Raw genomic sequence first — 14,492 nt, 5'->3', positions numbered from 1 at the left:
TGGCCACTAGACGCCCCACAACACCCACCTCTGTATAAACGCAAAGCTGAACTGGAGCATCGGGATGTCGACCAGAGACGTCTTCTAGAGAAGCGGGAGAAGAATCACAATTAGAAGACGATGAGAGTGGTCATACAAAACTTGAAGGCGGCGCCAAGTCCCATGGTACCTCGTCTCCTTTTATCTGAGGAGGCTTCTTCACCACCTCCTTCACAAGCTGCAAGATGGTGTCCGTCCTCAGCGTCTTCAGAGCGCACACCAGGTCCACCAGCGTCAGCTGAGACTCGCTGGGCACCGGGATGATCTGCAGGGAATAAGTCGGACGCCGATTGGTTAGAGGAAACCCTGATTAACCCCTAAATAATTAGAGAATTTTTTCTTTTTCACATTTTTAATTTTATGACTTTTTTTTTTCTTTGTTTACTAGTTGAGGGGACATTTATCATTTACTTTGCACCCAAAATGTCGTGCAACTTACAACATTTCCTGGTCATAAATTCCTATGACAAAACTTAAAAATAATGAAAAACAAGAAGGGGTTGCGGTGTCACGTTTAAAGGTGTTTTCCAGTCTTAAAAAAAGTGCAGAACAAATACATTTATGTCACAATCATTTTTCCTATACATAAAAAGTTGCAATTTTTCAACTTTTTTTGCTACATGAGACACAGTTCTCTTCTTTTGAGATCCCTTTAAGAGGCAGGTCACTGTGTGTGTGTGTTTATAGTGGGAGACCTGTCAGTCAACCTGAAAGGGGCGGGGAAAAGTCACTGGGTATCTGCCTCGGACTAGTCCGGGTCACTAGTCTGGATCTGACGCATAGTCCCTGGCCGGCTTTTCTAGCATCATGGGTGACAGGTTCTCTAGTATTCCATACACACCGGTGTCCAATTCCTGTTGCCTGTGGTTCGGGAAATGTGAGGTTCCCTTTAATTTATTTAACAAGTTGCAATTTGTGAAAAAATTCAGCACAGACGTGCGACATATTGGTCTCCCGCTGTGACCCAACATTGGGAAGCGTACTGGTGTAATTGCGTTAGATTTATCATTAAGAACCAGTAATGTTAATTATTTGGAAAAAATAATCAAATTATTGAAAAAAAAAAATCCCAGGTTCCAGCGCTTGATGAAAAGAACTAATTTATCATTATAGTTTTTAAACAATAAAATAATTTACTTTTTTACATCAAGAGTTGAAGACCCATTTTTTTTTATTATAATTATTTGACTATTTTAATATAATTAACACTACTAGTTATCATCAGTTCCTGACACCCAGAACAATAAGTCTGGAGGCCCGAATCCCAGATGGACCTGCTGCTTGAACCTACTCCGGTGTAATTAAAGGGTTATTTTCAAGTTGTCTCTTGAGCAGCTAAGAGCAGTGCAGTCTCCTCACTTCCTGGTCTCTGGTAGGGCGGGCTCTCCTACTTGAGTGACAGTTCTGGTGAGTAGCAGAGCTGTAGTATCAGTAGAGTTATAAAGAGCAGCACAAATTCTGCTACAACACATTCAGCCATCAGTGGTTTGTTCTAAGTCTATACTGTTATTCTTGCATTTACACATAGAGATAACAGGGCATTAGAACAAGCACACAACTCAGGAAAGTGAGAGCAGTGATTAGGAGACCGGATCTGAAAGCTGGGGTGGCAAGATGTAAAACAGTCAGGAGCTGAGAGGGAGAGAGGTGAGCGAATAACTGCTGTAGAGAGCTGGCTAGTATGTTAAGAGTTAACTTGTCTCCTGGAATGTGACTACTATGCACACTCGGCCGGGGTCTGGTGGCCGAGCTCCATGGAAACGAGCTGTGCATTATGTAAGATAAAAGTTCTCATGAAAGCAGATAGAAAAAGCAAATCAACTGCAAACTTGCTTTTTTTTTTTCATATGGTTTAATTAAAGCAATTTAAGAATGCCCCTTTAAGGCATTTAAGTGGTAGCGAAGCATCACAGCCCAATAAGGTGAGAAGCTTTCGTTACTTCTATCCGTTTCATTAACCCCATGAGGAGATATTGTTGGTGTGCATACACTACAGATTTGGCAAGTATTACTCCTTTTTGGTAATGTGGACCATTGTAAGCAAATACAATATGATTGGTGTCTCTAAGACACGGGCTCTTAGGGTAACACTTAATATGTGCTGACACTCTTAGGTCTGGGGGCTGAGTACACAGGTCTCGCACTGCCAGACAGTGTCACCAAGACCGGATCAAGCAGCCAGGAACAGAGATCGCTCTGATCCCGGACATAAAATTTCTATTCTAATTGCATTAACGATAAATATCCTCCAGTACGACCATCGGGGTCTCACCTTGGCTTTACTCTGAGCCTTGTGGAATCTTTTCCTCTTCCACACAGCAGCGACGGCCGCAATCAGCTGCACCCCGAGATGTGCCGTCAGCGGGTTCAGAAAGTCTAAGATTTTCTGCTTCAGTGTCTGTAAGGTATAAGAGAACGCCATTGAAATGAAGCCACATACAGGACGCCTGACACCAAGAAATCAGGAAGCCAAAGTGGCTACAAATCTGCTGTTGGCCTCTAACATAACAAAGATTAAAAAGATTAAACTGTCTCCAATAATGAGCCCCTAAAGCCCGGAGTCATCGGCTGTATGCCGCATCTCCCGAGAGCCGAGCGTCTCATCAGCTCCCAGCCCTGTACTGACCACGGACAAGACGTACACTGAGGCAGCGGACCTGTGAGACAGGAAAAACTATCTACCTATGTATCCATCTACTTCATGCATCTATCCATACACTGTGTCTATATATCGATAAAGAAAAAAATATGCAGGACTCCAATTCACATGTGCAAAAAAAGTGCGGTTTTCTATTAACCCATCTCTGCGTCTGCGAGGAAGACCTGGATATTTCATAATGCTGGTTTTGCTTCTATCTATCTATCTATTATCTATCATCTATCTATTATCTATCAATCTATTATCTATCTATCATCTATCTATCATCTAATTATCTATCCATCTATTACCTATCTATTATCTATCTATCTATCTATCATCTACTATCTATCTACTATCTATCTATCATCTATCTACTATCTATCTATCATCTATCTACTATCTATCTATCATCTATCTACTATCTATCTATCATCTATTATCTATCTATCTATTATCTATCTATCTATTATCTATCATCTATTATCTATCTATCATCTATCTATCATCTATCTATCATCTATTATCTATCCATCTATTACCTATCTATTATCTATCTATCTATCTATCATCTATTATCTATCTACTATCTATCTATTATCTATCTACTATCTATCTATCATCTATCTACTATCTATCTATCATCTATTATCTATATATCTATCATCTATCTACTATCTATCTATCATCTATTATCTATCTATCTATTATCTATCTATCTATTATCTATCTATCTATTATCTATCTATCATCTATCTATTATCTATCATCTATGTATTATCTATCATCTATTATCTATCTATCTATCATCTATTATCTATCTATTATCTATCATCTATTATCTATCTATCTATCATCTATCTATTATCTATCATCTATCTATTATCTATCATCTATCTATTATCTATCTATTATCTATCTATTATCTATCTATCTATTATCTATCTATTATCTATCATCTATTATCTATCTATCATCTATTATCTATCTATCTATTATCTATCTATTATCTATCTATTATCTATCATCTATGTATTATCTATCTATTATCTATGTATTATCTATCTATCATCTATTATCTATCTATCATCTATCTATATATCATCTATCTATCTATCATCTATCTATCTATTATCTATCTATCTATCTATCTATCTATCATCTATCTATTATCTATCATCTCTTATCTATCAATCATCTATCTATTATCTTTCTATCTATTACCTATTATCTATCTATTATCTGTCTATCTATCTATCTATCCATCTATTATCTATCTCTCTATCTATTATCTATCTATCATCTATCTATCTCATATCAATCCAAATAAACATTATCAGGACTAAATACATATTCATTTTGCCAAAGCAAGTGTACAGTAGGGAATAGGGACTGTAGGAACGATGGATAGGGGCACATCTAAGGTGGGGGCAGCCGGGAAAATGGCTGCTGGAGGCAGCGCATTTGCAGATTGAGATCTAGGGAGACGAGATGTCAATCTGTGCATGTGCCGCCTGCAGCAGCCATTTTCCCGAAGCCCACAGCAGGGATATCATTGGGAAAATGGATTCTGCTCACCGGCTCCAACACCTTCTGAGATCCCAAGCACCGCAGCACCGCCCCAATCAAGCAGCCGCCGCTGGCCTCCTGTAGCAGTGACCCTGCCTCCTGTGACCCCACTCCACCGCAGCTCCCGCCCAGGTAAGCTACCATTAAAAGGGAATATAAGACGCACCACCATTTTATTTTAAAACATTTTTTCCTATTTGGGGTGCATCTTATGATTTGGTGCGTCTTATAGTCCGCAAAATGCGGTATATGTGTTTTCTCTTCCTCCTTCATGGAGCTGTAATCCGGGAAGAGATGGGAGAGTCTCCTGAAGTGAGTGTCCCTCACTGCTGAGTATTTGGTGCAGTGTATCAGGAAGTGGGTCTCATCCTCCAGGTCGCAGTGTGGGCACAGCCTGTCCTCCCTGGGCTTGTAGCTCTGTCTGTGGGCACTGAGTCTATACCGGCTCAGGATCTGGCGGTCTCTGGGGTCCGGGAGTTTCTCCAGATATGGGGCCAGTCTGTGGTCTCTCTGTAGACTCTGGTATATGGTCAGTGTCTGTGAGGTGATGATATCGTTCCTCCACTCCCTGACATACCTCTCCTGGCCCTCGTCTACCATATCTATCTCTCTATCTATCTTTCTAGCTAACCTGCTTCAATGCAATTAAAAGCACGTTCCTCATAAGAGGCGATCACAAGTCAAGGCAACTTTACGCTTCTCTCTTACTTTTGTGCTTTTGAAATAGACGGAGGACGAGCCTTTTATTGTCCCCAGCAGATCAGAGGGCCTCCGCTCCCTCTCCTGTCTGGTAATGACGCTCCATAGCTGAGACAAGCTGTTAACGATGCGCGGCAGTTCTTCCAGGAGAGCGTGACGCGCGTTCTTAAGATTTGACGGATCTGAAGAGGACGACTGCGGGCAAGAAATATAATGTTATAATATGGTATTCTATAACATTAAACATACTTTCATTCTTGAGAATTCTTACTAAGAGGTAAAAGTGCAAAGTTGCTTGTTTTTTTTTTTTTTACAAGAAATTTGAAATTTATGATGGGGAGAGAGAATATCCCTGTAACCTGACATTCATCCGTCAGTGTGTCTATAATATCAGAAATGCATAAACTGATGGTAGCAATGATGGTATGATATCACATACCTTCTTTTTGTGAGCGGGATGATCCATGAGGCAAAAATGACCAATAGTGGTGAGACCCTCCAGGAGGGTGAGGGGGTAATCTGGCGAAACGTTCTCTGTTTTGCAAGCAGAGCTGCTGGGAAAAATCCACGGTGAGATATTCTGCTTTATACATTTTTGGATTCCATCCATCCACTTACCCCTCTATCAGTACAGACTTATCTATTTCTAATTATTATTTTTTTATGACCGTGTGCTGTAATTGTACGGGCTTCTCACCAGCTCCTCTATAAATCTATGGCATGGGTTAAAAGTTCTTGCGGTCTAATAGAGTCAGCAAGGACCTCGAGAAGACAGACGAAATTAGTAACCACTTTTGTCTTCTCATTTGCAGACTACCTCTCGCTACGCATTGACTACAGCTAGTGATCACGTCATTGCCAGGTGCCCCCAATATGGTGTAACTGCTAGGTCTCATCGGTGCTTCATCAGTTATACCAATGACTAACGTCACTAGTGGGCTGCCTTCCTCTGTAACTTGGGCTTCATATGGATGCCCGAGTTACAGTGGAAAAAGGCAAAATAACATATTAAAAAGCGTAAATAAACTTTGGAAATATTTTAAGCCCTTTAATTACTTGTAGATCAATGGGGATCCAAGCCCTGAGAACCCCATTGATTGATCAAAAGAATGATCAAGAGGCAAAAGAGCACAATATTTGCCATGAGCAGAGGATAGATTCAATACAAAGTCTGAAGGGGGCAGCATTGAACCTAGCAATCATATTGCCGGGTGTCCCCAGCATGGTGTAGTATGTTTCATCTGATCCGTTTCTGATTTGCGCTGAAAGTGACTTATGTGACTACAGTGAGCTGTTTTCTACTGCAACTGGGGATCCTATGGAGCCCCAGTTACAGTGGAAAATGGCCTGATAAAATATTTGACTCCTATAGACTTGGTATTAAACCAGTACACTCCTCCGCGTGATTGTGTCTCCTGATCTTCACATTTCTAAGTGATCCTTTGAGCAGACAGAACCTCCACTGATTTGCAGGGAGTTTATGGTAAAAAAAATACAAAAATAAAAATATGATGAAAAAAATAACCAAAAGTGCATTTACTTTTTAAAAATAGGAATTTTTTTTATAAAAAACACAAAAAGAAAATAAAAAAAAATGACACCACCCAAGCCAAAACATAAACAGTCACCACAAATTAAAAGTTGGCACCATTAAATTAATAAGTGGGCAAAAATTTATGGGGGTGAACTTACTTCATTTTCACCGATTCATTTTCATATTGCTTCACAAGTTCATCCAAATTCTTACATATCTGGGCCACGAATGGTGCGACAGTAAGTCCTAGAGATTTGCCAAAATAAGGCAAAGATGACGTGACCAGAGCCACCCATGGAGGGTGCATGCCGTAGCCGTACTCTGGGCGTAACGCCCTGACGACCGCGGACACGAACAATCCTTGTGAGGTTATGGCATGTGACTGCACATACTGCATGGCGTTAATAGACTGCTGAAAGTTCAGCCCCCGATGCCATTCCTTAGAGAGGTCTACCGGAGAATCTTGGTCTTCTTGCAATTGCCGCAAGTGATGTTCCAGGATGATCAAAACCTGCAGAAGCTTCAGCAGCTCGATCTGAAGAGGATGCTCGCTCCAGATCTGGTCTTGACCAAAATTAATGACGCTCTCCTCGAACAAGCAGTCATCGATCAGGTCTTTGTTGCCGCTGTGAGACAACATCTCGTATTTCTTCTGACTCGTATACATGGAAGCCGACAAGGACAAAAGCACAAACTCCTGAACTTTGCATCTCTCTAGTAAGTGGTGGATGAAGTCCACATTCTTCCCTTCCGAGTTCTTGGCTACGGCAGCCAGTTGTGATATCACCCTGATGAGTACTTCTACGCTTTTCACTTGGACGTCCCGATTGCCCAGCACGTCCCTGTGACTCACCTTGAGGTAGCACGGGTAATAAGAACGCAAAAAGCTTAGGCACAGGTACGTCAAGAGCTCAATCAAAAGGGAATGAGGGCACATGGATGGCGATTGAGTCTGAAGCTTGCCGTAGAAGCTTTGCCCGACCAGAGCTTCTTGGTGGCGTGCGAGAAGGTTGTAGATTAGGTTGAGGTGTGCGGTGGAGCTGGTGTCCATACTGGTGCTGGCGACTGCTTCAATAAACTCTTTAGGGTTGGTTTTTAGAACAGCCTCCAACACTGAGAAAGCATACAACACCCTCTTGGAGTCGTAAGGCTGAAGATATAGGAGGATGTGTTTGAAAAGGGCTTCGATTAATTCTGCTTTTTCTTTCTGCTGCTTGAGAAGCTTGGAGGTTCTGATGGCCTGAAGCTCCAGCTCTGCCTCGTCGTCACTAGAAAGCGACTCTGAGGTCTGCGTGACATCGGACTCCGTACGTACCAAATGTAGCAACGCGGCAGGTCTGGGCACATCCATACAGGACATATGGGGCTGGCAAAAGGGCCTAGAAGACCCCTGCCCGTCTATGTTGTCTCCATTACTCCAGCGCTGGTCGTTACTTGAGTCTACGGAGCTGGGGTTAAAGGAAGATGTGTTTTCACTGGCACTTTGCCCCATGCTGGTGTCTGCGGATTCTGTGTGCTCACTGTCCTCCTTGTCATCGTCCTCGTAGAACGGAGGCACAGCGCCCTCCGAAATGTGGTGATCGGTCAACTCATTTTTCATCTTCTCTGGATCCTTTTCCACCTCGGCCCAGATGGCCTCTCTGTCCACTGTGTTAAACTGAGGGAGATTCTCATCTGAGTTACTCTCAGGATAGTCTGGACACGCAGCGCTGTCTTTCAAGGAAGATCTCTTCCGTCTGCACCAGTAGCTGATCTCTTCTGTATATAAAACAGGAACATATATAACGATGAAGATATGGAAATACCTGCATGGAAACAACTGTATTTTATATGCACATCCTTTCGGGTAAGCTACTGGAAATTTCAGCTCCCTCTCTGATCGAGCCCTGAGAATGAAGGTTCCCCAGTCCATCCGATACAATCACTAGGGGGGTTTCAGCAGACGGACCTAAAGCAATCAGCTAATTTTGAACATATTGCTTTCAAAGTAATCCCCTACCTATAATATAAAGGGTGACTTACTGTAATCCCCTCCCTATAATATAAAGGGTGACTTACTGTAATCCCCTCCCTATAATATAAAGGGTGACTCACTGTAATCCCCTCCCTATAATATAAAGGATGACTCACTGTAATCCCCTACCTATAATATAAAGGGTGACTCACTGTAATCCCCTCCCTATAATATAAAGGGTGACTCACTGTAATCCCCTCCCTATAATATAAAGGGTGACTTACTGTAATCCCCTCCCTATAATATAAAGGGTGACTTACTGTAATCCCCTCCCTATAATATAAAGGATGACTTACTGTAATCTCCTACCTATAATATAAAGGGTGACTTACTGTAATCCCCTCCCTATAATATAAAGGGTGACTTACTGTAATCCCCTCCCTATAATATAAAGGGTGACTTACTGTAATCCCCTCCCTATAATATAAAGGGTGACTTACTGTAATCCCCTCCCTATAATATAAAGGGTGACTTACTGTAATCCCCTCCCTATAATATAAAGGGTGATTTACTGTAATCCCCTCCCTATAATATAAAGGGTGATTTACTGTAATCCCCTCCCTATAATATAAAGGGTGATTTACTGTAATCCCCTACCTACAATATAAAGGGTGATTTACTGTAATCCCCTACCTATAATATAAAGGGTGATTTACTGTAATCCCCTACCTATAATATAAAGGGTGATTTACTGTAATCCCCTCCCTATAATATAAAGGGTGATTTACTGTAATCCCCTCCCTACAATATAAAGGGTGATTTACTGTAATCCCCTCCCTATAATATAAAGGATGATTTACTGTAATCCCCTCCCTATAATATAAAGGGTGACTTACTGTAATCCCCTCCCTATAATATAAAGGGTGACTTACTGTAATCCCCTCCCTATAATATAAAGGGTGATTTACTGTAATCCCCTACCTATAATATAAAGGGTGATTTACTGTAATCCCCTCCCTATAATATAAAGGATGATTTACTGTAATCCCCTACATATAATATAAAGGGTGATTTACTGTAATCCCCTCCCTATAATATAAAGGGTGATTTACTGTAATCTCCTACCTATAATATAAAGGGTGACTTACTGTAATCTCCTACCTATAATATAAAGGGTGACTTGCTGTAATCTCCTACCTATAATATAAAGGGTGATTTACTGTAATCCCTTACCTACAATATAAAGGATGACTTACTGTAATCCCCTCCCTATAATATAAAGGGTGACTTACTGTAATCCCCTCCCTATAATATAAAGGGTGACTTACTGTAATCCCCTCCCTATAATATAAAGGGTGACTTACTGTAATCCCCTCCCTATAATATAAAGGATGACTTACTGTAATCCCCTCCCTATAATATAAAGGGTGATTTACTGTAATCCCCTCCCTATAATATAAAGGGTGATTTACTGTAATCCCCTCCCTACAATATAAAGGGTGATTTACTGTAATCCCCTACCTATAATATAAAGGATGATTTACTGTAATCCCCTCCCTATAATATAAAGGGTGATTTACTGTAATCCCCTCCCAATAATATAAAGGATGACTTACTGTAATCCCCTCCCTATAATATAAAGGATGACTTACTGTAATCCCCTCCCTATAATATAAAGGGTGACTTACTGTAATCCCCTCCCTATAATATAAAGGATGACTTACTGTAATCCCCTCCCTATAATATAAAGGATGACTTACTGTAATCCCCTCCCTATAATATAAAGGGTGACTTACTGTAATCCCCTCCCTATAATATAAAGGATGACTTACTGTAATCCCCTCCCTATAATATAAAGGATGATTTACTGTAATCCCCTCCCTATAATATAAAGGGTGACTTACTGTAATCCCCTCCCTATAATATAAAGGATGATTTACTGTAATCCCCTCCCTATAATATAAAGGGTGACTTACTGTAATCCCCTCCCTATAATATAAAGGATGACTTACTGTAATCCCCTCCCTATAATATAAAGGATGACTTACTGTAATCCCCTCCCTATAATATAAAGGATGATTTACTGTAATCCCCTCCCTATAATATAAAGGGTGATTTACTGTAATCCCCTACCTACAATATAAAGGGTGATTTACTGTAATCCCCTACCTATAATATAAAGGATGATTTACTGTAATCCCCTCCCTATAATATAAAGGGTGACTTACTGTAATCCCCTCCCTATAATATAAAGGATGACTTACTGTAATCCCCTCCCTATAATATAAAGGATGACTTACTGTAATCCCCTCCCTATAATATAAAGGATGATTTACTGTAATCCCCTCCCTATAATATAAAGGGTGATTTACTGTAATCCCCTACCTACAATATAAAGGGTGATTTACTGTAATCCCCTACCTATAATATAAAGGATGATTTACTGTAATCCCCTCCCTATAATATAAAGGGTGACTTACTGTAATCCCCTCCCTATAATATAAAGGATGACTTACTGTAATCCCCTCCCTATAATATAAAGGATGATTTACTGTAATCCCCTCCCTATAATATAAAGGGTGACTTACTGTAATCCCCTCCCTATAATATAAAGGATGACTTACTGTAATCCCCTCCCTATAATATAAAGGATGACTTACTGTAATCCCCTCCCTATAATATAAAGGATGATTTACTGTAATCCCCTCCCTATAATATAAAGGGTGATTTACTGTAATCCCCTACCTACAATATAAAGGGTGATTTACTGTAATCCCCTACCTATAATATAAAGGATGATTTACTGTAATCCCCTCCCTATAATATAAAGGGTGACTTACTGTAATCCCCTCCCTATAATATAAAGGATGACTTACTGTAATCCCCTCCCTATAATATAAAGGATGATTTACTGTAATCCCCTCCCTATAATATAAAGGGTGATTTACTGTAATCCCCTACCTACAATATAAAGGGTGACTTACTGTAATCCCCTCCCTATAATATAAAGGGTGATTTACTGTAATCCCCTCCCTATAATATAAAGGGTGACTTACTGTAATCCCCTCCCAATAATATAAAGGGTGATTTACTGTAATCCCCTCCCTATAATATAAAGGGTGACTTACTGTAATCCCCTCCCTATAATATAAAGGATGATTTACTGTAATCCCCTCCCTATAATATAAAGGATGATTTACTGTAATCCCCTCCCTATAATATAAAGGGTGATTTACTGTAATCCCCTACCTACAATATAAAGGGTGACTTACTGTAATCCCCTCCCTATAATATAAAGGATGATTTACTGTAATCCCCTCCCTATAATATAAAGGGTGACTTACTGTAATCCCCTCCCTATAATATAAAGGATGACTTACTGTAATCCCCTCCCTATAATATAAAGGGTGATTTACTGTAATCCCCTACCTACAATATAAAGGGTGACTTACTGTAATCCCCTCCCTATAATATAAAGGATGATTTACTGTAATCCCCTCCCTATAATATAAAGGGTGACTTACTGTAATCCCCTCCCTATAATATAAAGGATGATTTACTGTAATCCCCTACATATAATATAAAGGGTGATTTACTGTAATCCCCTACTTATAATATAAAGGGTGACTTCCTTTATATTATAGGTAGGAGATTACAGTAAATCACCCTTTATATTATAAGTAGGGGATTACAGTAAATCACCCTTTATATTATATGTAGGGGATTACAGTAAATCATCCTTTATATTATAGGGAGGGGATTACAGTAAATCACCCTTTATATTATTGGGAGGGGATTACAGTAAATCACCCTTTATATTATAGGGAGGGGATTACAGTAAGTCACCCTTTATATTATAGGGAGGGGATTACAGTAAATCATCCTTTATATTATAGGTAGGGGATTACAGTAAATCACCCTTTATATTGTAGGTAGGGGATTACAGTAAATCACCCTTTATATTATAGGGAGGGGATTACAGTAAATCATCCTTTATATTATAGGGAGGGGATTACAGTAAGTCATCCTTTATATTGTAGGGAGGGGATTACAGTAAGTCACCCTTTATATTATAGGGAGGGGATTACAGTAAATCACCCTTTATATTATAGGGAGGGGATTACAGTAAATCACCCTTTATATTATAGGGAGGGGATTACAGTAAGTCACCCTTTATATTATAGGGAGGGGATTACAGTAAGTCATCCTTTATATTATAGGGAGGGGATTACAGTAAATCACCCTTTATATTATAGGTAGGAGATTACAGTAAGTCACCCTTTATATTATAGGTAGGAGATTACAGTAAGTCACCCTTTATATTATAAGTAGGGGATTACAGTAAATCACCCTTTATATTATATGTAGGGGATTACAGTAAATCATCCTTTATATTATAGGGAGGGGATTACAGTAAATCACCCTTTATATTATAGGTAGGGGATTACAGTAAGTCACCCTTTATATTATAGGGAGGGGATTACAGTAAGTCACCCTTTATATTATAGGGAGGGGATTACAGTAAGTCACCCTTTATATTATAGGGAGGGGATTACAGTAAATCACCCTTTATATTATAGGTAGGGGATTACAGTAAATCACCCTTTATATTATAGGGAGGGGATTACAGTAAATCACCCTTTATATTATAGGGAGGGGATTACAGTAAATCACCCTTTATATTATAGGTAGGGGATTACAGTAAATCACCCTTTATATTATAGGTAGGAGATTACAGTGTGATTTACTGTAATCCCTTACCTACAATATAAAGGATGACTTACTGTAATCCCCTACCTATAATATAAAGGATGACTTACTGTAATCCCCTCCCTATAATATAAAGGGTGACTTACTGTAATCCCCTCCCTATAATATAAAGGATGACTTACTGTAATCCCCTCCCTATAATATAAAGGATGATTTACTGTAATCCCCTCCCTATAATATAAAGGATGACTTACTGTAATCCCCTCCCTATAATATAAAGGGTGACTTACTGTAATCCCCTCCCTATAATATAAAGGGTGACTTACTGTAATCCCCTCCCTATAATATAAAGGATGACTTACTGTAATCTCCTACCTATAATATAAAGGGTGACTTACTGTAATCCCCTCCCTATAATATAAAGGAAGATTTACTGTAATCCCCTACCTATAATATAAAGGATGACTTACTGTAATCCCCTCCCTATAATATAAAGGATGACTTACTGTAATCCCCTACCTATAATATAAAGGGTGATTTACTGTAATCCCCTCCCTATAATATAAAGGATGACTCACTGTAATCCCCTCCCTATAATATAAAGGGTGACTTACTGTAATCCCCTCCCTATAATATAAAGGATGACTCACTGTAATCCCCTCCCTATAATATAAAGGATGACTCACTGTAATCCCCTCCCTACAATATAAAGGATGATTTACTGTAATCCCCTCCCTATAATATAAAGGATGACTTACTGTAATCCCCTCCCTATAATATAAAGGATGACTTACTGTAATCCCCTACCTATAATATAAAGGGTGACTTACTGTAGTCCCCTACCTATAATATAAAGGATGACTTACTGTAATCCCCTCCCTATAATATAAAGGATGACTTACTGTAATCCCCTACCTATAATATAAAGGATGACTTACTGTAATCCCCTACCTATAATATAAAGGATGATTTACTGTAATCCCCTACCTATAATATAAAGGATGATTTACAGTAATCCCCTCCCTATAATATAAAGGGTGACTTACTGTAATCCCCTCCCTATAATATAAAGGATGATTTACTGTAATCCCCTCCCTATAATATAAAGGGTGATTTACTGTAATCCCCTACCTAAAATATAAAGGGTGACTCACTGTAACCCCCTACCTATAATATAAAGGGTGACTTACTTTAATCCCCTCCCTATAATATAAAGGATGACTTGCTGTAATCCCCTCCCTATAATATAAAGGATGACTCACTGTAATCCCCTCCCTATAATATAAAGGATGACTCTCTGTAATCCCCTCCCTATAATATAAAGGGTGACTTACTGTAATCCCCTCCCT

The 14,492-nt window shown here is 39.4% G+C and overlaps 1 protein-coding gene across 3 annotated transcripts in view; it reads right to left on the bottom strand.

Annotated features, from left to right (window-relative positions):
* Positions 1–14,492, bottom strand: part of DOP1B (DOP1 leucine zipper like protein B) — a 110,117-nt gene that overhangs the window by 23,812 nt on the left and 71,813 nt on the right. For 2 of the 3 annotated variants that reach the window (XM_073668385.1, XM_073668387.1), the window contains 6 exons: positions 6,638–8,237; positions 5,385–5,499; positions 4,955–5,140; positions 2,312–2,437; positions 170–304; positions 29–84 (listed from right to left, as the gene is read on the bottom strand). In XM_073668385.1, the coding sequence (XP_073524486.1) occupies positions 29–84; positions 170–304; positions 2,312–2,437; positions 4,955–5,140; positions 5,385–5,499; positions 6,638–8,237 (2,218 nt within the window). The remainder of the gene's footprint in view (positions 1–28; positions 85–169; positions 305–2,311; positions 2,438–4,954; positions 5,141–5,384; positions 5,500–6,637; positions 8,238–14,492) is intronic. The other variant, XM_073668386.1, reaches the window with a different exon arrangement.

This window comes from Phyllobates terribilis, unplaced genomic scaffold (assembly GCF_046119375.1).
Source record: "Phyllobates terribilis strain yellow unplaced genomic scaffold, ASM4611937v1 Scaffold_2__4_contigs__length_985480577, whole genome shotgun sequence".
NCBI classification, from domain to species: Eukaryota; Metazoa; Chordata; class Amphibia; order Anura; family Dendrobatidae; genus Phyllobates; species Phyllobates terribilis.
Note: the sequence above shows the minus strand (reverse complement) of the source record. Positions and strands in the feature narration are given on the sequence as shown.